Source organism: Carassius carassius, chromosome 32 (assembly GCF_963082965.1).
Source record: "Carassius carassius chromosome 32, fCarCar2.1, whole genome shotgun sequence".
In the NCBI taxonomy this organism is placed as follows: domain Eukaryota; kingdom Metazoa; phylum Chordata; class Actinopteri; order Cypriniformes; family Cyprinidae; genus Carassius; species Carassius carassius.
Genome location: NC_081786.1, coordinates 21,611,257 through 21,634,931, shown reverse-complemented (window position 1 = coordinate 21,634,931; position 23,675 = coordinate 21,611,257). Strand labels below are relative to the sequence as shown.

At 36.8% G+C, this 23,675-nt stretch overlaps 1 protein-coding gene across 2 annotated transcripts; it reads left to right on the top strand.

Moving 5' to 3' along the window:
- The first annotated feature begins 161 nt into the window (after positions 1 to 161).
- ezra (ezrin a) lies at positions 162 to 22,497 on the top strand. Of its 2 annotated transcripts, XM_059520749.1 has the most exons (13): positions 162 to 485; positions 4,595 to 4,678; positions 6,345 to 6,440; positions 7,456 to 7,730; positions 12,441 to 12,524; positions 12,610 to 12,756; positions 13,043 to 13,139; positions 14,414 to 14,577; positions 14,833 to 14,963; positions 16,601 to 16,761; positions 16,900 to 16,992; positions 17,113 to 17,376; positions 21,684 to 22,497. In XM_059520749.1, exons 1-13 carry the CDS (start codon positions 474 to 476, stop codon positions 21,846 to 21,848), a joined length of 1,773 nt encoding a protein of 590 aa, XP_059376732.1. In that variant the 5' UTR covers positions 162 to 473; the 3' UTR covers positions 21,849 to 22,497. The 2 variants fall into 2 exon arrangements, with proteins under 2 accessions (XP_059376732.1, XP_059376733.1); XM_059520750.1 differs by lacking the exons at positions 162 to 485; positions 6,345 to 6,440; positions 7,456 to 7,730 and having other exon boundaries at positions 4,620 to 4,678.
- Positions 22,498 to 23,675: the final 1,178 nt, after the last annotated feature.

Below are 23,675 nucleotides of genomic sequence, written 5' to 3'. Positions count from 1 at the left end.
CCTACCTGTAGCCTACTAAAGTAGCCTACAGAAAATGCCCAGATATCCACCTTGCAGTAGATTTTCAACCTCAACCGCGCCCATGTTTTCTCCGCGCAGTGTATGTATATGGACTGTAATGTTGTAATGTGACAGTGAGCTGTCAAAGATCTTCTATCATTGGTAACGACGCGTCAAGGATCCTCCGGTTGAAGTCGTCGAGGCTGTGCACGCGCTGCAGCTGTGGACGCGCTGCAGCTGTGGACGCGAGGCCGATCAAAGGTCAATGTTACAGCGCAGGTGCACTGCGAGCAGAGCTGCTGGCACTCTTTAACTCCAGTGGGCTAACTCACTTATCGTGCTGGGTATCGCTGGGGCGAGGCTTTGACACCATCTATCGAAAATGACTCAGAAATGAGTCTCTAGTGTTCGCTGTTGAGATCGGTCGCGAGCTCTTCTTCTCCTGGTCCGAACACAAGACTGACAGACTGACAATGCCTAAGCCTGTAAGTAGCCTAGTTCTTTACTTTTTATTAAACATAAAGATTTAGTACATAAAGAATAATACGGTTTAACAGGGTCATAAAAAGGGAACAGTGTAAATTATCAGTGTTACGCAAGTGGTCTTTCTTGTGTACAATATCTCCCATTAATCCATTTGCTTATATCAATACCTAATGTATGTTTATTGTTGATAAATGTGTAGAATTCTGTCTTGTTTAGTGGTTTTGTATGTGACTTGACAGCAGGCCTCTGTCATAAAGACTCTCACATTACAAAATAAGTTTCATAGCTTAACTTTAGTTTCTCATATTAAAATCAATATTTTCATAATATGTTCTGATTGACTTTAAAATCCACAGTGTTTAAAGAAAGAAGAACCTTTAAGAGTTAAATCAAGATAAAGCAGGAATTTATAACTACATTGCCTCATTTTACAATGTTGAGGAGTAACATTTTGTAGCCTTATTGATGGTTATACTTGGATTTTTTTATTTTTATCCTTTTTGTATATTTCGAGGTGTTTGGATTACCTCTGATCTCCTTAGCAGGATACTAACTATTAATTTGATGGTTAACATGCCTGAGTATGAGTCTTTACACATTAACTAGACTTAGACAATGAGGATGAATTTATGCTGCTCTCATGTGCGCAGAATGCCGCAAAAGTAAAAGATTAGCTCGATGGAGATTGTTCTGCTGTGAACATACTTTTGACTTTGACTATTTGAATACCAGGATGTAACGTCACTCTAATTATTGCCCTTAACATTCAAGAGAGATAAAGCTGGTAAACCAGCTTATTCAAAAATGTTTTTTTGTTTCCTTATTTGTAAATATTTACGATATCTTATTGTGCAATGTTGAAATAAAAAAAGGGAATTTTTTTTTACTTTTCTGCCAATACTTTATCCGGTTATTTTACAGAAATTGATGCAATTAAAAAAATAAATAATATAAATGCATTATATTGTGCCCTATTTTTACATATTTTTTTTACAGTGTACAAATATTTTATAATATTGCAACCATTGTTGTATTTATTATGTTTATTATGTAATTAGCACCCTTATCAATAAGTGTCCGAGAGAAATATGGAAATATAGCATTCCTGAGGTAGTCCCAATGGATGAATAGCACATTATAATTGAATTAAATTGTTAAAATCAAATAAAAGATGGTCTATTATCAAACATTGCAATTGTTGTAGTCCATTTAAAGTCGTCCTCCAAAATGTATATATTGAAATATGTAAAAAAAAAAAAAAAAAAAAAAAAAAAAAAAAAACACAAATCTGATCCCTAACATACTTTAAACCTCATTTTTATTGAAATGAGTGTAAGTGCAGCTTTCATGAACTCATAAATTGGGGGATGGGATATTTGTACTTTTTAAAATGAATGTGACACTGCAAAGCCATTAAAAGAAACCGTGATGTGGTTAAAAGTTTAAAAGAAATTGTGACCATAACAATTTTTTTTTCAGTTATACAAACATATATATTTTAACCAGAAAGTTCTTGTCTATTTGCATTTGTGAATTACCCAAATAGATGTATTAAATCTGATATAGACCTAAAGCTTCTTTAAGCCTGTGAAGAAGTACTTGAGCACAAACACTTATCTGTGATTTGAGGAGAGTGAGTTAGCACCGGCTTGTGAGCCTGTACCTATCAGGCAAATGAGACATGCAAGGTTTAGCCGTCACGCTGTGTTATGACGTTTCGGGTCTTTCTTCCTGTTAGATAAATTTGCAGCTCAGATGGTTGCTCATGGAGATGGTGACTGCTGGATTAAACAGCAAGACCCACGCAGTCAGCTCCATTGTTAGGACAAATCCAACCGAGAGGACAAGCTTTGAAGATTATAGATTATATCTGCCATGCTGGCATTGGGATTAATCCTTATTTTCTCTAAAAATGCCAATAATAAGCAGCTTGTTTGCCTCTTACTGACAAGACCCAAACGATTTTTGAAAGTGTGTGTTAATCCACGTATTGTGCTCATATCATAGAGATCCCATAGTGGCAGCAGTGATTTAAACACTTTTGACAGAGTTGCAAGCCTATTGTGCTTTATCTAAGGGCTTGCTGATAAAGGTTCATTAACATTATGTCAGATACTCAGAAGACTGGAGACCTTGTACTTTCTATTTTATTGTAATTTGTATTAACATCTTTAAACATGATTACTAACTAAATATGAGGTTGAGAATCTAAGTGGACAAATTCGCCAGTTTATTGGTTTCCAGTATAAGCTACAGGGTGAATCATATTACTTAATTAAAACATATTTCAATTTTGCAGTGAAAGTACATGTGTTTTCTTTTAAATGTAATAGATTTTCACCATAATTGCAGTGGTAATTCAGAATTAAATTAAATTGTTGCTGTAAAATGTAATGAATTGTAATTTTAAGTGGGATAAAATAAAAGATAATCAAATCATAAAAAATCAATCAAAATAATCAGAAGAATTTGGGTCAGTAAGATTTGTTTTTCGAAAGAATGAATAGGTTACTTTTATTCATCAAGAATGCATTCAATTGATAAACTGTAATAGTAAAGACATTTATAATGTCACTGGCATTATACAATTTTCACAAAAATTTTCAGAAGCACAACTATTTTGACTATAACAATACTTTTTGAGTAGAAAATCAGCATATTAGAATTTGTGAAGAATCATTTGAAGATTGAAGTAATGGCTGTTCAAAAAATTAACCATTGCCACCACAGGAATACATTGCATTTTAAAATATTATATAAAATAAATCAGTTAGTTTAAATAACTGTAAATTATATATTTTTAAAGTTAATTTATTTTAAAATAAATGCAGACTTTGTGAGCATAATAGACTTTCAAAAGCATCAATCAAATAAAAATGACAGACCCCAAACCTTTAACCAGTATAGTGTATATTAAAAACTAAGCCCTATCCAAGGTAATCAACACATTTCATATAGCCTTTATCTATATTTCATCACACAATTTATTTTTTTATTTTTTATTTCAATTAAAAATATTTTCTAAAGTGTACCATTAATGGTTGCTCGCAGATATGAATAGAATTTAAATTAGTGAAAATTGTTGCAACTTTGTATTGTCAGCAGCAGGTGCCAAAAGTTCTACAGTGGGTGACCGATTCTGCTCTAAACATGCAGATCATTAACTTGCTGATGTGGTCAAATACTAACACCAGGGTGTAACAGTTATTGCAGTGTGAGTATTATATCAGTTGTCACTCTTCTCATGATTAGAGCCACTAAATGTGCTAATCCTGGATATATGAAGCTCATTTGTTTAAGATTTGCGAGTAACAGGAACAAAGCGTTGAACTGAAATGTCAATGGGTCTTGCTTACTGAAATTAACGTTTGTTGCACAAGTTTGAAAGGTTTATCTTTACAGCTCTAGAGTAAGTTCACATGAAGGTTGTGCAACTTTGACAATGCTTGTAAGGCTCTGTCAAGGTTCACTGGGTTGTTATGAAAGCTTGTGTAAAGTGTGCTGGACTGAAGCGTGAATTTGAAGAGATTTTTTACCTTAGATTTAATGGAATCTCCTCTAGACACCGGATTCTAGCTTTCTATTCCTTTAAGTACAAGAGTGTTTGCAAAAGTACATTTCGTTTGTTTCTTTGTACAGAATCTAAACCTAAACCTCTTAGATTATCAAAAATGTTACGTTAACATGGATTAATAATGTCACACCTGTGAATGTCCGGTGAATCTGTTGAAATCATCTTCGTTGTTGTCAGTCACGTGGAGGATGTTACATAATGCAGAGCTGTTATAAGACTTTATTGCTATAGTGGCTTCGTAGAATGGAATGACATTTAGGTAACATAAGATTCCATGATTATAGTTAACATGCCTATGATAGCTCCAACCGCTGTGATATTAAAAAACTGACATGACTTGAACTGATTAATGTAATTAAGGTGTTTAGTGTGTGAAATATTGAACAATTTTTGGCCAACAAATCTTTTAATCTGCTGTAATTGTACAGTATATGTTATATTTCTGTACAAATACCAACACATTTTTTGCTGTAATTGACTCCAATACATGATTCAGTGACATTAAAAATACTAATTTTTGTTCGTTCTCTGCAGATCAATGTTCGTGTCACCACAATGGATGCCGAGCTGGAATTTGCAATCCAGTCGGTTACAACGGGCAAACAGCTGTTTGAGCAGGTGAGCAATGGTCAAATGCTCCTGAAATCCTCCTGATTGTTTATTAAAGCTAATAAATGGAATGTGAAGATTCACCTGTCTTATGTGTTTTTTTTAACCCCATACAGCTTACTGCATCATATTTGATAGTATCATATACAGTAGATATCATATAGAAATAAGGCCTCTAAATTATCACTATGATCAAGAATTCACTTCAAAGGTGTCAAAAGTGTCTTTTTGTTGTGAAATCTTGGGAACACTTTAGTATAGGGACCAATTCTAACTACTATTTAGTTGCTTATTAACATGCTTATTATTCACATATTGGCTAAAGTACATATTCTGCATGACCATATTCTACATTCCTATTCCTACCCAATACCTTAACTTAACCTAACCTAAACTTAACTTAACTTAACTTAACTTAACTTAACTTAACTTAACTTAACTTAACCTAACCTTAACTTAACCTTAACTTAACCTAACCTTACCTTACCTTACCTTAACCTAACCTAACCTAACTTAACCTAACTTAACCTAACCTAACCTAACCTAACCTAACCTAACTTAACTTAACTTAACTTAACTTAACTTAACTTAACTTAACTTAACTTAACTTAACTACCTTACTAACTATAAATAAGCAGCAAGTTTGGAGTTAACTAAGGTCATAGCAAATGGTTTGTTAATGGCGAGAATTGAACCTTAAAATAAAGTGTGACTGAAATGTAGGAAAAACTAGAATTACTTTTAGCAATATTTCAAAATGAACACTTACTGGACTGAAGCAACTTTATATTTACTTGATTATCCATACAGTATTTTTTAGAAAACAACCATGTGAGTTTCAAATATGATGCAGCAGGCTTTTGTGGAACATTATTTGAACATTTCTTATTACGATGTTTATTGGAAGAAACTGTTAATGTTATTTTACAGTACATATACTTACAGTGTACTTACCCTGGAAAGTACTTAATATTACAAGAAATGGGTTAAGGGTAGGTTTAGGGGTAGTAAAGGGTTGATTCTCACCAAACTATGAAAAACTCCTAACAAGCGATATGCACTTGTATAAGCATAGTAATTGCATACTATTTTTACTACTCTGCACTACTATGCAATCTAAATGCACTACTTTTGTTCTATCACTATGACTCATCAACTTGTTGCAACTTGTATCTCTTTGGAAAACAACTCTCTTTTTTTGTAACGAAACTTTGTAACTAATTGCAAAAGCATTTTTCTTACCTAAGTCACACCCGAATCCATGCTCATAGTCACTGGGTGTAAATCATTTGTCAAATACTGTTGAGATAAGTAATGCTAAACTACATTGTTATATGGTGATTGGTGAGGCTCATGGTATGACAGGAAATACAAGGTGGAGGACACCATCTCTGCTTATTTGCACACACCTAACTGATAAAAGGTCTGGATGGGTGGTATTTTCCCTCCCTGTTGATAGCATGAACTTTTAGCGTAGAGTTCCTTTTCTAATCTACTAAGACTAGAGACTCCCGTCGTTTGAGCTAACGTCATGCTTATCAAGTGCTGAGGTGATAGCTTGAGGTGATAAGCTATATGTTTTCAATGTACGCTATAGTCGATATCACAGTTTACACTCATACATTTAGCATGCATATAACTGGGTGATTTTTATCCTCTGTGTTGATGCATTCAGGTGGTGAAGACGGTGGGTTTACGTGAGATCTGGTATTTTGGCCTGCAATACACAGACACCAAAGGCTTCCTGACATGGCTGAAACTGGAAAAAAAGGTATTCTTGATTTTGTACAGAATATATAGCTATATACTTGAAAATATCCTGTACTATATTGTTAGACAAGAATTAATGCTTAATATTAACAATGCTTGGATTAACGTTAATAATATGTTAATAACACGTTAATAATGTGTTAACAATAATGATATGCACAGGCAATTCTAAAGTGGTAAAGCCTTAATTTCATTATTCTAACAATTTTCTAATATAATACATGACACACATATAAGCATTTTATTAGTAGCGCTTGTAAGGTGACCAAGCATCACTATTATTATCACAAATATTATTAAGTATTAAACTTTGGTGCTTAACTTGCTTGCCCCATTTGACATGAATGATACCATACATTATGTAGCTTAATGAGGGAATTGATATCGCTTGCATTTGTGACTAAAGAATAGACAAAAGGATCCCAAAGAGTTACTGGCATCCAAACCATATCTACAGACTAAAAGATCATTAATGTGGGAGTGGGCTTTTTTGACCTGAGTCAGTATTTAACCACCCTAGCAACCATCCAAAATACCATAGAAACAGCACAGGAACATTTCAGACACATTTCAAAAGATTATGATTGCTGCTTGTAATGCAGTTGGGGCACTAAAACTTCAAATGGTTTGCCTTTAAATTATTAATTACAATTCACTCTTCACTCATATTTTATTGTAACTGAATCATCATATAGTAATACATATCATGTTTTGAGACTAAAATATCTGCATTGTATCATAGTATCTAAATAAACATAGTACTGAGCATTGCCATATAGTCATTGATTTTGTATATTAATACTCCATATCACAAAATGTTCATGTTATAATCAGATGGGGGGGAAATTTGTATTTGAATGCTTTGGTGAGCAAACACAAAGTTTCTTGGGGGAACCTAAAAGTTACGAAAACAGAATTTCTACCTACCATCTCAAATTATTTTCATTGCCAGTTTTGAATTCACTGAAGTTTTGTGCACCACAGCCCTAGATTAATTCTTCGTTATGAATTCATAGGTGTCTTCTCAAGAGGTGAAGCAAGAGAACCCTCTGCAGTTTAAGTTTCGGGCCAAGTACTACCCTGAAGATGTGGCTGAGGAGCTGATTCAGGACATCACAAAAAAGCTTTTCTTCCTGCAAGTGAAGGAAGGCATCTTGAGCGATGAGATCTACTGCCCTCCAGAGACAGCCGTTCTGCTGGCTTCATATTCTGTTCAGGCCAAGTTTGGAGACCACACACCAGAAACCCACAAACCTGGATACCTAGCAGCCGAGCGGCTTCTGCCTCAGAGGTGAGTGGGGAAGCTGCTCTAAAAACATTCATTCAGTGCCTTTTTGAAATGACTCACATAAGAGGTGCTTCTTCAAGTTCCTGGAGTTCTACTTTCCTATAGAGTTCAGTTCCAGCCCTGCTCCAACACACCTGTTTGTAATTATCAAGTGGTCTTGAAGATCTCAATTAGCTGGGCTAGATGTATTTGATTGGGTTGGTGCTGATCTTTGCTGGAATGTCTACTGAAGATCTAGGAATATAATTGAGCACCCCACGCTTAAATAGGTTACTAAGTAAAGAAGAATTTAAACCTTTTATCAAAAAAAAGAAAATGCATATTTTTAAATCAGCACAGATAAAAATCAAGTTGGCTAAACATATTTCCATTACAAATGACCAAACCTGACTCAAACAAAATGATCAGAATTGAACATAATTTTACAAGATTTAATGGTAACTTGTTACAATAAAATACTTTATTCAGATTTTTTTTTGAAAGCACTTTACTATTGTTGCTATATATAGATTAGATTATAAAGATTATTTATTTAAAAAAAGATAAAACAATTTTTTATATATATATATATATATATATATATATATTTTTTTTTTTTATTATCTTTTTTTTAATAAATATTTTTTTTAAATAAATAAAAAAATATGCTTGTTAAACTTGCAACTTTATGTATTTTAAGTGTTTAATTTAGTTTGTTTAATAGGTTTGTGTTTATGTTAATGAATAATAAAGCTGAATAAAGGTCTTTCAAACATATCTAAAAATATATTTTTAGATTGTTAGAGGTAGCACCAACAGTAAGCATATACATATATATATATATATATATATATATATATTTATATATATATATATTTTTTAGAATATAATAATCTTATCAAATCTACAAAGAATTTGCTAATGCATTGGTATGTTTTGACCACTTTCAATTATTGATAAAGAAAACTGAGACCCTGAGGACCCTAAATAGAAAAAAAAACCTTTTACATATACATATATTGTTAGAAGACAAAAATAGAAACAAATATGTTTTTGTAACTTATTAATGAAAAAATTTGTGCAGTTTTTTATTATGTGACATAATTCATATAATATTTTAGCCCTCTAATATATTTATGTAATATGGTCACTACATTTTAGTCAGAATCAGAATCAGAATCAGAATCAGAATCAGAAAGAGCTTTATTGCCAAGTATGCTTGCGCATACAAGGAATTTGTTTTAGTGACATAAGCTTCCAGTAAACAGAGACAACACCACACAGAAAAGAAAAAAAAAAAACAAAAAAAAAAAAATTCCTTTACAGGAGATTTACAAATTGGCAAATAAATAAGTGTATAAACAATTGTGCTATAAATGATAATGGAATAGGATTGAGTGAGATGCAGGAATGTTCTAGGATGGAGGGGTAACAAATAAATATAAGGATATTGCACATTTTTGCATAAGTTTAAGTGGGAAACATTTAACTGTTCATGAGGTAGATTGCCTGGGGGAAGAAACTATTCTTGTGCCTCGCTGTTCTTGTATTTGCGGCTCTGAGGCGCCGGCCAGATGGCAAAAGTTCAAAGATGGGGTGACTTGGATGTGAGGGATCCAGAGTGATTTTCTGAGTCCTTTTCCTCACTCTGGATGTGTACAGTTCTTGGAGGGTGGGCAGGGGAGCACCAATAATCCTTTCAGCAGTCCGAACAGTTCTCTGTAGTCTTCTGATATCTGATTTTGTAGCTGAACCAAACCAGACAGTAATTGAAGTACACAGGACTGACTCAATGACGGCTGAGTAGAACTGTTTCAGCAGCTCCTGTGGCAGGTTAAACTTCCTCAGCTGGCGAAGGAAGTACAACCTTTGTTGGGCTTTTTTCACAATGGAGCCAATGTGATTGTCCCACTTCAGGTCCTGAGAGATCGTGGTTCCCAGGAATCTGAATGACTCCACTGCAGTCACAGTGCTGTTCATGATGGTGAGTGGGGAAAGTGCAGGGGGGTTTCTCCTAAAGTCCACAGTCATCTCCACTGTTTTGAGCGTGTTCAGCTCCAGGTTGTTAAGACTGCACCAGACAGCCAGCTGCTCAACCTCCTGTCTGTAAGCAGACTCGTCACCGTCCTGGATGAGGCCGATGACTGTAGTGTCGTCTGCAAACTTCAGGAGCTTGACAGAGGGGTCTTTAGAGGTGCAGTCGTTGGTGTACAGGGAGAAGAGCAGAGGGGAGAGAACACATCCCTGAGGGGCACCAGTGTTGGTGGAGCAGCTGTTTGACATGAATTTCCCCAGTCTCACTAACTGTTGCCTATCTGTCAGAAAGCTGGTGATCCAGTGACAGATAGAGCTAGGAACAGAGAGCTGGGTCAGTTTGGTCTGGAGGGTTGTTGGGATGATGGTGTTGAAAGCCGAACTAAAGTCCACAAACAGGATCCTCACATAAGTCCCTGTTTTGTCCAGATGTTGCAGGATGAAGTGCAATGCCATGTTGATTGCATCATCCACGGACCTGTTTGCTCGGTACGCAAACTGCAGGGGGTCCAGTAAGGGTCCAGTGATGTCCTTCAGATAAGCCAGAACCAGTTTTTCAAACGACTTCATGACGACAGACGTTAGAGCCACAGGTCTGTAGTCGTTAAGTCCTGTTATCTTGGGTTTCTTTGGAATGGGGATTATGGTTGAGCGTTTGAAGCAGGAAGGCACTTCACACAACTCCAGAGATCTGTTGAAGATCTGTGAAAAGATGGGGGCCAGCTGGTCAGCACAGGTTTTCAGACAGGCTGGTGTAACGCCATCTGGGCCTGGTGCTTTTCTTCTTTTGTTTTTCTTGAAGACCTGGCGCACATCATCTTCACAGATTTGAAGAGCAGGAGGTATGGAGAGGGGGATTGCAGGAGGTGTTAATGGTTGTGTAGGGAGATGGTCAGAGTGGGTGTTGGGGGTTTCAAATCTACAATAAAACTCATTCAGGTCGTTAGCAAGTCGTTGATTAGCCTCAGTGCAAGGGGATGGTGTCTTGTAGTTTGTGATGGCTCTCAGTCCTCTCCAAACTGAAGTAGAGTCGTTGGAAGTAAACTGGTCTTCCAACTTTTTAGCGTAGGTCTTTTTAGCCGCTCTAATCTCTTTGTTCAGTGTGTTCCTGGCCTGATTGTACAAGACCCTGTCCCCATTTCTGTAGGCATCCTCTTTGGCCTGACGAAGGTGTCTGAGTTTTACTGTAAACCATGGCTTATCATTGTTGAATGTTACATAAGTCCTGGTAGGAATGCATATATCCTCACAGAAACTAATATAGGATGTTACGGTCTCTGTGAGTTCGTCCAGATCGGTGGTAGCAGCTTCAAAAACGCTCCAGTCTGTGATGTCAAAACAAGATTGTAAATCCTGCTCTGTTTCGCTGGTCCATCTCTTCACAGTCTTTACTACAGGTTTAGCAGATTTAAGTTTCTGCTTGTAGGTCGGTATAAGATGAACCAGACAGTGATCAGAACGTCCCAAAGCTGCTCGTGGAACAGAGTGATATGCATCCTTTATTGTGGTGTAACAGTGATCCAGTATATTACTGTCTCTGGTGGGACAGGTAACATGCTGTCTGTATTTTGGCAGTTCACGGGAGAGATTGGCTTTATTAAAGTCCCCAAGAATGATTAAAACAGAGTCCGGGTGTTGTTGTTCTGTGTCTGTGATCTGATCAGCGAGTTTCTGTAAAGCTGAGCTCACATGCGCTTGAGGTGGAATGTAAACACTAACCAGAATGAACGAGTGAAACTCCCGCAGCGAATAGAACGGCTTGCAGTTGATAAACTGCGTTTCTAGATCAGGACAGCACATCTTCTTTAATACAGTTACATCTGTACACCACCGTTCATTGATGTAAAAGCATGTACCGCCGCCGCGCGATTTCCCCGTTGATTCTGCTTCGCGGTCCGCTCTGAACAGCTGAAAGCCCGGCAGATGGAGTGCGCTGTCCGGTATGGCGTCATTCAGCCAGGTTTCCGTGAAACACAGAGCAGCAGAGTGAGAGAAATCCTTATTTGTCCGAGAGAGCAGAAGGAGTTCGTCCGTTTTGTTGGGTAGAGAGCGGAGATTTGCGAGATGGATGCTAGGCAACGGCGTTCGAAATCCGCGATTCCTGAGTCTGACGAGCGCTCCCGCTCGCTTTCCCCGTCTGCGCGTCCTGAAGCGCTTGATCAGCGCCGCTGCTCCTCCGATAACAATGTTCAGTAAAACGTCTGTATAATAGAAATCCGGAAAAATATCATGTGGTGTGTTCTGCCGAATGTTCAGCAGTTCATCCCTGGTGAAACTGATCGTGTTTGTTAAACAAAAAACAGGAAAAACGAACAAAAACAGTACAAACACTGGAGAGCCAAGCACTGAAGCAGCCATCTGCGGCGCCATCTTGGATCTATCTATTATTATGTGACATAATTCATATAATATTTTAGCCCTCTAATATATTTATGTAATATGGTCACTACATTTTAGTCAGTCTATCACAACTCACATGAAAACTAATCATGATTTTATTATCGTAAAAGTAGTAACAATGGTTTTTGGTGGATTGATTACCATTTGTATAAACACAGTTTTACTACAAATACCATGGTTAAACTATGGTTAGTGTAGCAAACCTGTGGTTAATTTATGGTTACCACTGTTTACTTGCAGTAAAACTATGGTTAATTTTCAAAACGGAAGGTGTGTTGATTTGATGTTCTGTGTTTTTAGAGTGCTAGACCAGCACAAACTCTCTAAAGAGCAATGGGAGGAGAGGATCCAGATTTGGCACGAGGAGCACAGAGGCATTCTCAAGTGAGTTGGACTTGTATACTCTCCATTCAGCTCGTCTTCATGTCGTTACACAAGCTTATAATTTCTTTGAATTTTGTGCCACCAGGGAAGATGCCGTGCTGGAGTATCTAAAGATCTCACAGGATTTGGAAATGTATGGCGTCAACTATTTCGACATCAAGAACAAGAAAGGAACAGACCTGTGGTTAGGCGTAGATGCTTTGGGACTTAACATCTATGGAAAAGATGACAGGTAAGCACTTTTTGTGAGCCAGGCCTGATTGTTTAGAAACAGTGTCAGGCTAGTTGGGGATATTAGGGTCAGCTGTCATGACTGTGGGGTTAATGACCTCCAAACCCCCATCAAGCCAAACAAATCAACACGAACACATAGTGCTTACTATTGGGAGGTCATTGCACCTAAGGACTAATGGACCAAAAAGTCTGTGATTTTTGTGATGTTTTTTGACAATTACAGTAAAAAAGTGACAAAACTGTCAGATGCATGAAATACATTTCGGCTGTTCTTTATTACTCAGGTTGACTCCGAAAATTGGATTTCCTTGGAGTGAAATAAGGAACATCTCATTCAATGACAAGAAGTTCATAATCAAACCCATTGACAAAAAAGCTCCCGTAAGTCTTTGCATGAATGATTTTATGTATTTTTCAAACCTGAAATTATTGTATGTGGGCCAATGGCAAATAACAGCACTGAATCTTAAAAAAAAACAAAAGTTTAAAATATATGTGTGAAGTTTTTTTTAAATTAACTCTTTGTATTCATGCTGGTTTTGCATGGTTACATTTCTTTTTTTTTAATTTGTTCATTTTCGTAAAAAGTTCAATTTAAATGATTAAATGATAATTTTTGTAATGTAACCATCAACGGTAAAAAAATAACAAATTTTTTTTTTCTTAACACCTTTAATACATGTTAGTGAACATATCTTAAGGATTATTTTCCAAAACATTTTAAATAATATTTTTAATTGTTAAGATGTGTATTAAAATGTATAATGTTTTTTTGGTAACACCTCAGTATAGGGATTAATTTTCACTATTTACTAGTTGCTTATTAGAATACCTGTTATTAATATATTGGCTGTTTATTAGTGATTATAAAGCACATATTCTGCATGACCATATTCAACATCCCTAATCATATGCAATACCTTAACTAGATGTTTATTGTGACACAAGTCATAATTAATGGTTTGCAAGAATTCGACTTTAAAGGGGTCATCGGATGCCCCTCCCACGATAGTTGATTGGCACTGGTGTTTTATCTTAGACCTGCCCTGATTGAGCTCACCACAGTCTGCCATTGTTTTGATACTGGAGCAGGGGTAGACAAGAATCGCTTTTTAGTGATTGAGGTGTTTGGTTGTTGGATGTAATAACGAACACAGCAGTCGTCATTTACTCCCGACATCTGAGCCGCTGAAGATGCAAAGGGTTACTTTTGTTTTTGGAATGCGCACCCGATCTACATAAATGTAAAATCGCCTTTCCAAATAACATGCTAGTAAGCAAGTTCCGCAACTACAGTAAACAGTCTCTCAGTGAACAAATAGTCACCCCACAGAAGAGAGGGGCGTGGTCAGCCAAGCTCATTAGCATTTAAAGAAACATGCACTAAAACGGCTTGCTTTGTGCAGAGCTGTTTTTGACAGCATAAAAAGGGTATTGTTTTACACTACCAATGAGAACTTTTATCAAAAGCATGTTATAGACATTTCATTAAGACCCTTAAGAATCATATCAACTTGTGGAAAATGGGCATCCGGTGACTCCATTAAAAAATAAAGTGTGACCTTTTTTTTTAATCAAGAAAGCTGGTTGGAATATATTTGACATTTATGCATTATGAAATATGACACATTCTGTTCTCTCTCTTGTTCTTACAGGACTTTGTGTTCTATGCATCTCGTCTGCGCATTAACAAGCGCATCCTGCAGCTGTGCATGGGAAACCATGAACTTTACATGCAGCGCAGGAAACCTGATACTATTGAGGTGCAGCAGATGAAGGCTCAAGCCAGGGAGGAGAAACACCAGAGACAGATGGAGAGGTGAGGACTTAATATTCATTGGCCAGAGTGAGTCATTATATAGCGATGACCAGCTGCCAGCCAGCACTAAGTCAGGGCACTAATTTTATAACTTTTATCTGTCAGTAAACATACATAAATATATAAATTAAATAAATAAATATTTTGTTTATTTTAATTTTTTACTTTGTGAATTATCCTCTAAGATTCTACCCCCCCCCATTAAGGGTACGTTATTAAATGTGTTTGCTGCCTTGCTACCTGTTTCCTTCCCAGAGCCCAGCTAGAAAATGAGAAAAAGAAAAGGGAGGCAACGGAGAGAGAAAAGGAGAGGATAGAAAGAGAGAAGCAGGAGATGATGATGAAGCTTCTTCAGTTTGAAGAGCAGACCAAAAAGGTTGAAAGAGGTAAGTTGTAACTACATATTTGATCTGTTTAAAAAACTAATACATATTTTCTTAAATGGTCTTGTTTGAAATTAACTCTGAAATCCCAATGAAAAATGGAACGATATTGTATCACCCTGAAGGTTTTAATATATATTATATATATATATATATATATATATATATATATATATATATATATATATATATATATATATATATATATATATCTGAAGGTAAATATTAGTTATATTATTATTTAGAAATATTTAAAAATCGAATATTATTATTTGTAATTATACATAGATTGCATTATTACATCGCACATTTTATTGTATGTGAATATATAATTAATACAATTTAGTTTTAAATATTTAATAGTTGAAAATAATGATTTGTAATAATGCTAATTATCATTATGATTATTATATTGCATATTTTATGCAAAATGTTTCACTGCAGAATTCTATGATTGACCACCATACACTAGAGCAGTGGTTTTCAACCTGTTATCCGCGGCAGGTGGGCCGCCAATTATTTTCTGTTAATTTCCAGTCCATTCTAGGGCTGTGCGATTAAAAGAAATCGTCATAAAATCACGATTTGAGCGTGCGCGATTTCTAAATCGCTTTATAGCACGATTTTCCATGGCCCTAACCTCCCGTAGTATGCTATCCGATCCAATCAGAATGCATTGCGCCTAGCGCGAGAACAGATTGGGCATATGCCTATTTCCAGGTTCACACACTGTCTGTGATGCGCCTTTTTTCCGAGCCCATGTAAACGGATCAGAGCGTTCACACTGCACGCGGTAAAAGGCTAGAAATAAAAACGTGCGAAAATAATTAATATCTAACACATGAGCAAAGAGAGAATTGTGAGTGCACAGTCCGCAGTTTAAGTGAGAAGAGACACTCTCTCCGCGCAGAGCAGCGTGTATCTGAGCAAGCACGTCTGGTTTTGTGACAGAGCAAAGGGAATCTTCGTGCGAACAGAGAGATTCGCACTCGTGCATTATTTTAATGTGCTTCCACGTTATTTTTATGCGCTTTCGCTGCTGACCGCATACACATACTGTATACACACTGCAAACACCTGAGGCACCGCTACAATTAATGAGCTCTATGAACAATGCATGGCAAAAAAGAAAAAAAGTCCCTGTACATGGAATTTTTTTTTTTTGCCATAAGTCTATACATTTTGTTACATCTTTACTATAGTGATAATTTTGACTTATGTCTGTTCTAGAGACGTTACAACTTTTTGATAAAGCTCTAATTGGTTTTCTTTTGGAAATATGTTTCAAATTAATCCAGAATGCATTTATGACTGTAAAAGCATATCGGTGTGTGTCACAATCGCAAAATTGATCAAAGAAATCCCGATAGTTTTTTTTTTTTTTTGTGCAAATCGCACAGCCCTAGTTCATTCAATAAATACAGTTAACAATCTAGCTTCTGAGTACTAAGTTATTAACCCAACAATAGCGGGGTCAGTTAATTTTTTTGAAGTGGGCCGCGCAAACATACGTGTTTGGTTGTGTGGGCCGCGAGCTGAAAAAGGTTGGGAACCACTGCACTAGAGCATGCTTGCAATAAACGATGTTGTGTAATTGAATGACTGCTGCCCCCTTACGGTTGATTTTGTGTATTGTTCAGATCTGAGAGAGCAGTTTGAGAGGGCCCGGATACTGGAGGAAGAGAGGCGGCGGGTGGAGGAGGAGGCGGCACGCCTGGAGGCTGAGAGACAGGCGGCGCTGATGGCTAAAGAAGAGTTGGCCAGGCAAGCTGAGGACCAGATGAAAACTCAGGAGCAGCTGGTGAGCGGGAGACACCTTCACACACACAGAACACACCTTAAACAGTCACACTCTGCATATATTGTGATGAATTGTGTAATGTAATGTGGAAGCTCTTTTATTTATAGTGAACTGAAGCTTAATTTACTTATTACATAGGCAGCAGACCTGGCAGAATACACTGCAAAGATTGCCTTGCTGGAGGAAGCCAGGAGAGTCAAGGAAGAAGAAGCCAATGAATGGCAGAACAGGGTGAGTTTCGAACAGTATACACTACTAGGTTAATGAAGATTTTTTAATGTATCTATTCATAAAAGGGGAAAATATAGATATATTTTTTTGGCTTCTAATGGACCTCTTCAATTTTCTCAGGCTAAAGAGGTACAGGGCGATTTGGAAAAGACCCGTGAGGAGTTGCAGCATGTTATGTCGTCTCCTGTGGTTGCTGCCCCCATGGCTGCGCCCATGGCCCGGGCCGTGATGGAGGAACCCCTGGAGAACGATCATGATGATCAGGAGGAGAACAACAGCACCTACAGTGCTGAGCTGCAGGTGGAGGGCATCGAGGACCACCGCAACGAAGAGGAGCGCCTCACAGAGGCAGAGAAGAACGAGCGTGTGCAGAATCAGCTCAAGGTAACATGCCCGTCACATTTTTTTAAGCATGAATACGGATTAGTAGCAAGGATTGTGATGCATTCCAATACACCGAATTCTGAAAAACAACTTAAACACATCCAGGGCTGCGTTTCCCAAAAGCATCGTAAGCCTAAGTTGATCGTAAAAACGATCATACGTTTGATCTTAATATTATGGTCTGTTTCCCAAAAGCATCGTAGCTTAAGTAGCACTTGAAAATCTTCGTAGATCTACGAGTGCTCTGGAGTAATCGTACATCCCCAAGTGCATCGTAAGAAGACAGATTTATGAGGACACCTGCAGGACAACCGGCAGATTACACTTTTATCTAGATTTAACACACTGCAACGCGAGTAATATAATAATATTTTGATTGAACTTTATTGTACACTTTATTGTACTCGTTTTTTGTTTACATGAATTTATAAATGAAATAAATAAAAAGGGGAAAACAAGATAAAAAAACACATCTAAATTAAAGGAATGAACAAAAAAATCATAAAAGAAGTAATGTGGGAAATTTGCTTCAAAGACAGGGCAAAATAGGAATGAATTAAAAAAAAATCTGTCAATGACTTGCTGACGTGCACGAAAACCAGCCATGTATTGGGCATTTCTTGGTTGGCCATGTGGTCCCATGCCATCTTCGTCCTCCACATCCTCCTCCTCCTCCACCTCTTCATCTTCCTCCCTGTTAAGTAAGGGCACTCTCATCTGCACTGCAATGTTGTGCAGCATAGCTGTTACTATTATTACTGCACAGCAGTTTTGTGGAGCAAACAAAAGACCACCGCTGGACTGGTGAATTGCCCGAAAGCGCATCTTCCACCATCCCTATTGTGCGTTCCACAATACTACATGCAACACGGTGTGCCTCGTTGAAATTTGTCTCCCTGTTATTCATAGGATTAGCCACAGGCGTGAAGAGATATGGCCTCAGTGGGTAACCACTGTCCCCAAGCAGCCTCCACTGTCCCTGTAAATTTTGTGCCTCCTGACCAACAGATGAATTGGTGAACATGAAGGAGTCGTGTGTGCTTCCGGGCCACCTTGCCACAATGTCTGTAATCAAACCCTTATGGTCACAAATCACTTGACAGTTGATAGCTGCATAGCCTTTGCGGCATATATATATATACATGGCCATCCACAGATGGTGTAAGGATCGGGATCAAGGTACCATCGATCACTCCAATGACCTGTGGGATGTGATGATGTGTTAAAAAATACTGTTGTATTTCTGTGATGTCCTGTCTTGATGCTGGAAATTGAATGTGTTCCACAGCAAGTGGAAGTAATGCATTGGTGACCGCTTGAACAGCTCTTGAAACTGATGCCTTACTTAGTCCAAGCCCATCACCAAGTACCTGGAGAAAACTGGCTGTTGCATAAAATCTCAAGGCTGATAGGAGTTGGATTTCAGGGGACAAGGCAAAATTTCTCCTGGTGGCACGCATCAGCTGAGGTCCAATGCTATTTAGCAATTGGGCTATTTGTCCTCTTGGCAGACGGTATTGCCTTATTATAGCCATGTCATCAAGGATATCCAAGGGGTTTTGATGCTGTCTGATGAAGGCATTTAAAGTCACCAGTCTACTTCGTGGTCGTCTCTGTCTTTCTCTGACCCTCAATTGAAGAACACGCTGTTGTGCAGCCATGATTTCCTCTGCAAGTCTAGTGAGGTGTAAACTCTATACTAATCCTAGCTTAATTGAAGAAACCATGTGAAGGTCATCAGGCTGTGATAATGTTCACATATCCCACTGCCTATCATCAATTTCAGTAATGACATTAGGCCCTACCTTGAAGAAAGTGAAGGTGTGGCATGCTTAGAAACTGTATAGATTACATATTATATTCCTTTAATCTATCCTATGAAAAGTTGTGCTTATTATAAAAATGTATACATAGAACAGTACTGGTAAAAAATGTTGTTGATTTTTTTGTTTATACCTGTAGAAATGTATTGGCTAGATGAAGTACTGTATATATATTTGTGTTATCTGTCACGCCAAATATATAGACTTTATATTAATAATATTGAAACTTAAATGCTTATGTCTGAAAATAATCATCAACCATTAGCCATTTACTTCAGAAACATTTGGAAGAACTCATAACAATTATTATATTATTTCATGTGGTCTTAGGCCTCGTGTGCATGGTTCAACAAACACATGGACATCAAAAACACTGCATATAGCTTTATTAATAAAAAACATTGCATAGTTTTATTAATTTGGGTTATTCAGTTCCCCACAACCTGCAAAATACATTGTACAGTGAGATGAGTCATAACTACATATAGAAAACATTTCACATTGCACAAATTACTGAAACAATAAATCACATTACCTGTGTCTTCTGGCAAGATAATTGGTACAGAAATTGAGGGCCTTGCAAAACTCACGATGAAACTGATGGTTCCTCTGAGCATGAAGGACCTGACTCAGGTTCAGGCTCAGGCCCAGGCTCAGGTTGAGTTATCCCTACTCCTCCATGGATGTCATTACCACCACTAATTCCATCTGAAGCACTTGTGCCAAGTATTGACAATTCCTTTTCTTCCTCGGCTGTAAGAAGGGGGGACTCATTGGTCCCACCACCTGTTTTTTTAATTGCAGTCCTCTGCAGTGCCCTCTTCCTTTTTGCCAGGCTTGCAAAATCCTGCCACTTCTTGCGGACCTCCTTCCCTGACCTTTGAACACCCCTGGTTGCAGTTAGTTTGGTAGCAATGTCCTCCCAGATGTTTTGTTTTTCTTTATTAGTATGGTGTCCTTTAAATCTGGTAAAATCACATCTTTGTTTTTCTCTATCTCCTCTAAGAGGACATTAATTTCATCCTTTTGAAAGGTATCTTTTCTTGTTTTTTTTTTTTTGTTCAGCCACTTTGTCAGTGTCTCCGCCTGTATGTAGGTGCTTTATATAGACTTGATTGTCTTGATTGGTAATCCAAAACAGATGACAATTATTAGGTTAAACGTTCAGAATACTATTCCATATAAGGTTAAATTTCAGCACTTCGCGAATAGACAGCGACTCGTAAGTAGCACGTAGAGCGCGTTCTCGCGCGTTCATGTTAAGTGCATTTTTGGGAAACGCTCGTGGAATTGCTGCGAGCGTTCGTAAGTTTGCACGTAGAAAACGCTCTTAAGAGCTAAGATACATTGTTATCGGGAAACCCGGCCCAGGTTCATTCACTGATTCGTTCAGTAAATACTTCTGGAGGTTCTGCAGATTTTGAGGATTATGATTTATTTTAGAATTCATTCAAGAGATTTGTTCAACACAGAGAGACGTTCGGAGTTAAAACTGGTCTTATCTTATTTTGAGTTACAGACATAACACTTGTATTGGGGATTTTGATTCATCTCTGTGATTCACTGAATCTTTTGAACACCTAAAAACAGATCCAGATTGGTTCACTGATTTGTTCAGTAACTATTTCTAGAGGTTATGTTATATTTAATTTTTTTTAGGAGTTTGAGTAATTCCATTCATTCAGGAGATTCATTTAAAAACAGAAGTGTTCATGATTTGATCCTTTTTAAGTTAATTCACAGTTAAATTTTGATTCATCTCAGTGATTCGTTAAATCTTTTGAAAAACTAAAAACAGATTCATTCACTGATTCATTCAGAAACCATTCAAGAGAGTTTACATTTTTACACCAGAGGATGGCATCCAGTGAATTAGTTTCCTGAAGATTGAGTCATTATATCATTCATTCAGGATATTAGATTTTTTTTGTTGTTGTTTTTTGAAAACCTGAAAACTGATTCGTTCAGATTAGTTATATTTCTGTAGGCTACATTGTTAATCACGTAGGTGGTAAACAGTAAGATTTTTTTTCTTTTTTTAGCATTATGAGTCATTTTAGCATTTTAGTTTTTTTGGGGGGTGGGGGGGAGGGGGTTCCTTCAAAAACATAGATTCGTTCATTATTAGTCTTTCAGGACTCATTATTATCCTTTCGTTCTCAGTGACTCAAATCAGCGACTAAAAATAAATAAAAAAATAAAATAAAATAAAGTCAGATTTGTTCAGAAAGCTGAGTGTTTTTTTTCTCAATGATTTACATTTTGTTTAAAATTTCCACCCTTATTTGTTAAGAGACATGCTTTATTGGCACAGTGTGTATATGAACAACACTCCACATTCATTTGATTCATTAATGAACAACATAACTCGTTCAGTGGACTGATCTCAAATCAACACTTTCAGGTCACATATCTCAATTTTTTATTTCAGTTGTCCCATTTGGGACATACATTGTGACTAATTGTATCTTAAATTGCTTTTAGGCCCTGAGCTCTGAGCTGGCAGAGGCGCGAGATGACTCAAAGAAGACTAAGAACGACATTCTGCACAGTGAAAATGTACAAGCCGGGAGGGACAAGTACAAGACGCTGCGTCAGATCCGCATGGGCAACACCAAGCAGAGAATAGATGAATTCGAAGCCTTATAATGGCTGATAAATTCTCCAATAAACCTTGAGTACCAGCAGCACTTGCTGTTCAAAGGTGAATTTATCTAATTGCCACAAATTGCCTCATTTGTCCTTGTCATTGAAAAGACTGGATTATTTACACAGTCTGTACACACTACACAAGTAGTGTAGGTTCTTTTTTCTTTTTTCTGACAAACATGGAAAACACAGTTATTCAAGGAACTAAAATGATATGTGTATGTTGTTCGAGTTTGCCTTGAGAACACTCTTGAGATCTTATTTATGCTAATTGTGCCAAAGGCTTTGGCTTGAGAAATCATGTCATCTTATATGGGAACCTTTTTATTAGTGCTAACTTAAGATCTTTTGCATTCGAAATATGGTGCAGCTTTATGTTGTGTCCTGAAACATTGACATCACTCGCTCACAAGATGGAGGTTTTATGTTTAAAACGGCTGAAAAGGACAAATCCAAAAACAAAAAGTGAAAATATGTTATGATAGAGAATTATAGATAATTATCTAAAACATGAATGTGATCAAATAGTGGCCATAACAAACAAGTCAATGGGTTTTAATCGATTCTGATTAAAGAAATGCTACATAGTAAATTAGATTTGTATATTTTCTATGTAATATTTTTAAATAAATATATTGATTTGAATGAATTCTGTTGTCTTGTTACTCTGGGATGTGAAATGTATGGCTGTTGTTGTTTTTTTAGGTTTTTGGTCAAGGTTGTTTTTCAAATAAAATAAAAAAAGCAGTCTAGGAAGACAGGAGCACGATGTCTTGACAGTGGGATTGTTCAGAATAGCAGAAAGGTTTGCGTTGTCTGTTTACCCAGATGTCCTCCACTTAATGCTGTGACCATTAAAAGAGCTACAGTTTCATTCGCAGTGATGCACAGAGAAGCTGTTAAAGACAAATTGTTATGCAAAGGGTGCGCCTGCAAAAGATTGAAAGTACCACTGATATTTACTCAAGGACTAGAGCGTTAATTGTGTTGCTAGACAACAATTTATGAAGCCTGGAAACCATTTGTTGAAATTTGCAAAGGGTCAGCTAACAGTGCACGGGTTCAGGATTACTGTGTTCCATTGGAAAATGATACACTCTTAATTAGTGGGTTAGTTCCCTGAAAGCCTCCCATGAAAAATATTCCATAGACTACATGTGCAGTGTTGTGACTACAAATTATATTGGTAAGACATTACCAACTTACTCGCTGGTTATTAGATACACTTATTACATTCAGGAATCTGTGCATGTGCAGAATGTTGTGAATTATATTAATAAGACGACTTTTATGATCCTTTTTTTATTGGAGATACCTTATGTGACTGATTATTAGATGATATTTTTTTTTTCAATTAAGGAATCTGTGCAGTATGTTGTAAGTAGATATTAATTCAGCATAAATAAGGCATAAGCAAACTCTTAAGCAAAAATTTTCTGCAGAGCTGGATTTAACCTATGTGATGTACTGAAAATCCTTTAGATAATTTGGTGTTTCTGGCCAAAAATGGCTAGTTTATTGAAACTGCTTGTAAATCTCATTATACTATATTAATGACAAATTTTGGATTCAAGCTATTTGTCATCTTGCTTTCTTTGCATTTTTTTAATACTGATTGGTCATACTCATTGTTGATCTGAGCTCATGCACCTGTTTTTTGAGTAAAAAAAAAAAGCATTATTTGTAGATAATTTAGGCAATGTTTTAAAAATATAAAATAAAAGAGAGATGCATAAGTTCAGATCAGGCCTGTGAATGATCAGTTCAAAAAAGAAATACAAAACCTGTGTTAACTGAATGAAAACAAGTTGAGAAATTGAATACAAT

Bases quoted from the DNA above. Each gene is read 5' to 3' on its own strand.
- ezra (XM_059520749.1), top strand. The intron at 14,578-14,832 runs GTGAGGACTTAA...TTTCCTTCCCAG, and splicing joins CACCAGAGACAGATGGAGAG to AGCCCAGCTAGAAAATGAGA. The intron at 14,964-16,600 runs GTAAGTTGTAAC...TGTATTGTTCAG, and splicing joins GACCAAAAAGGTTGAAAGAG to ATCTGAGAGAGCAGTTTGAG.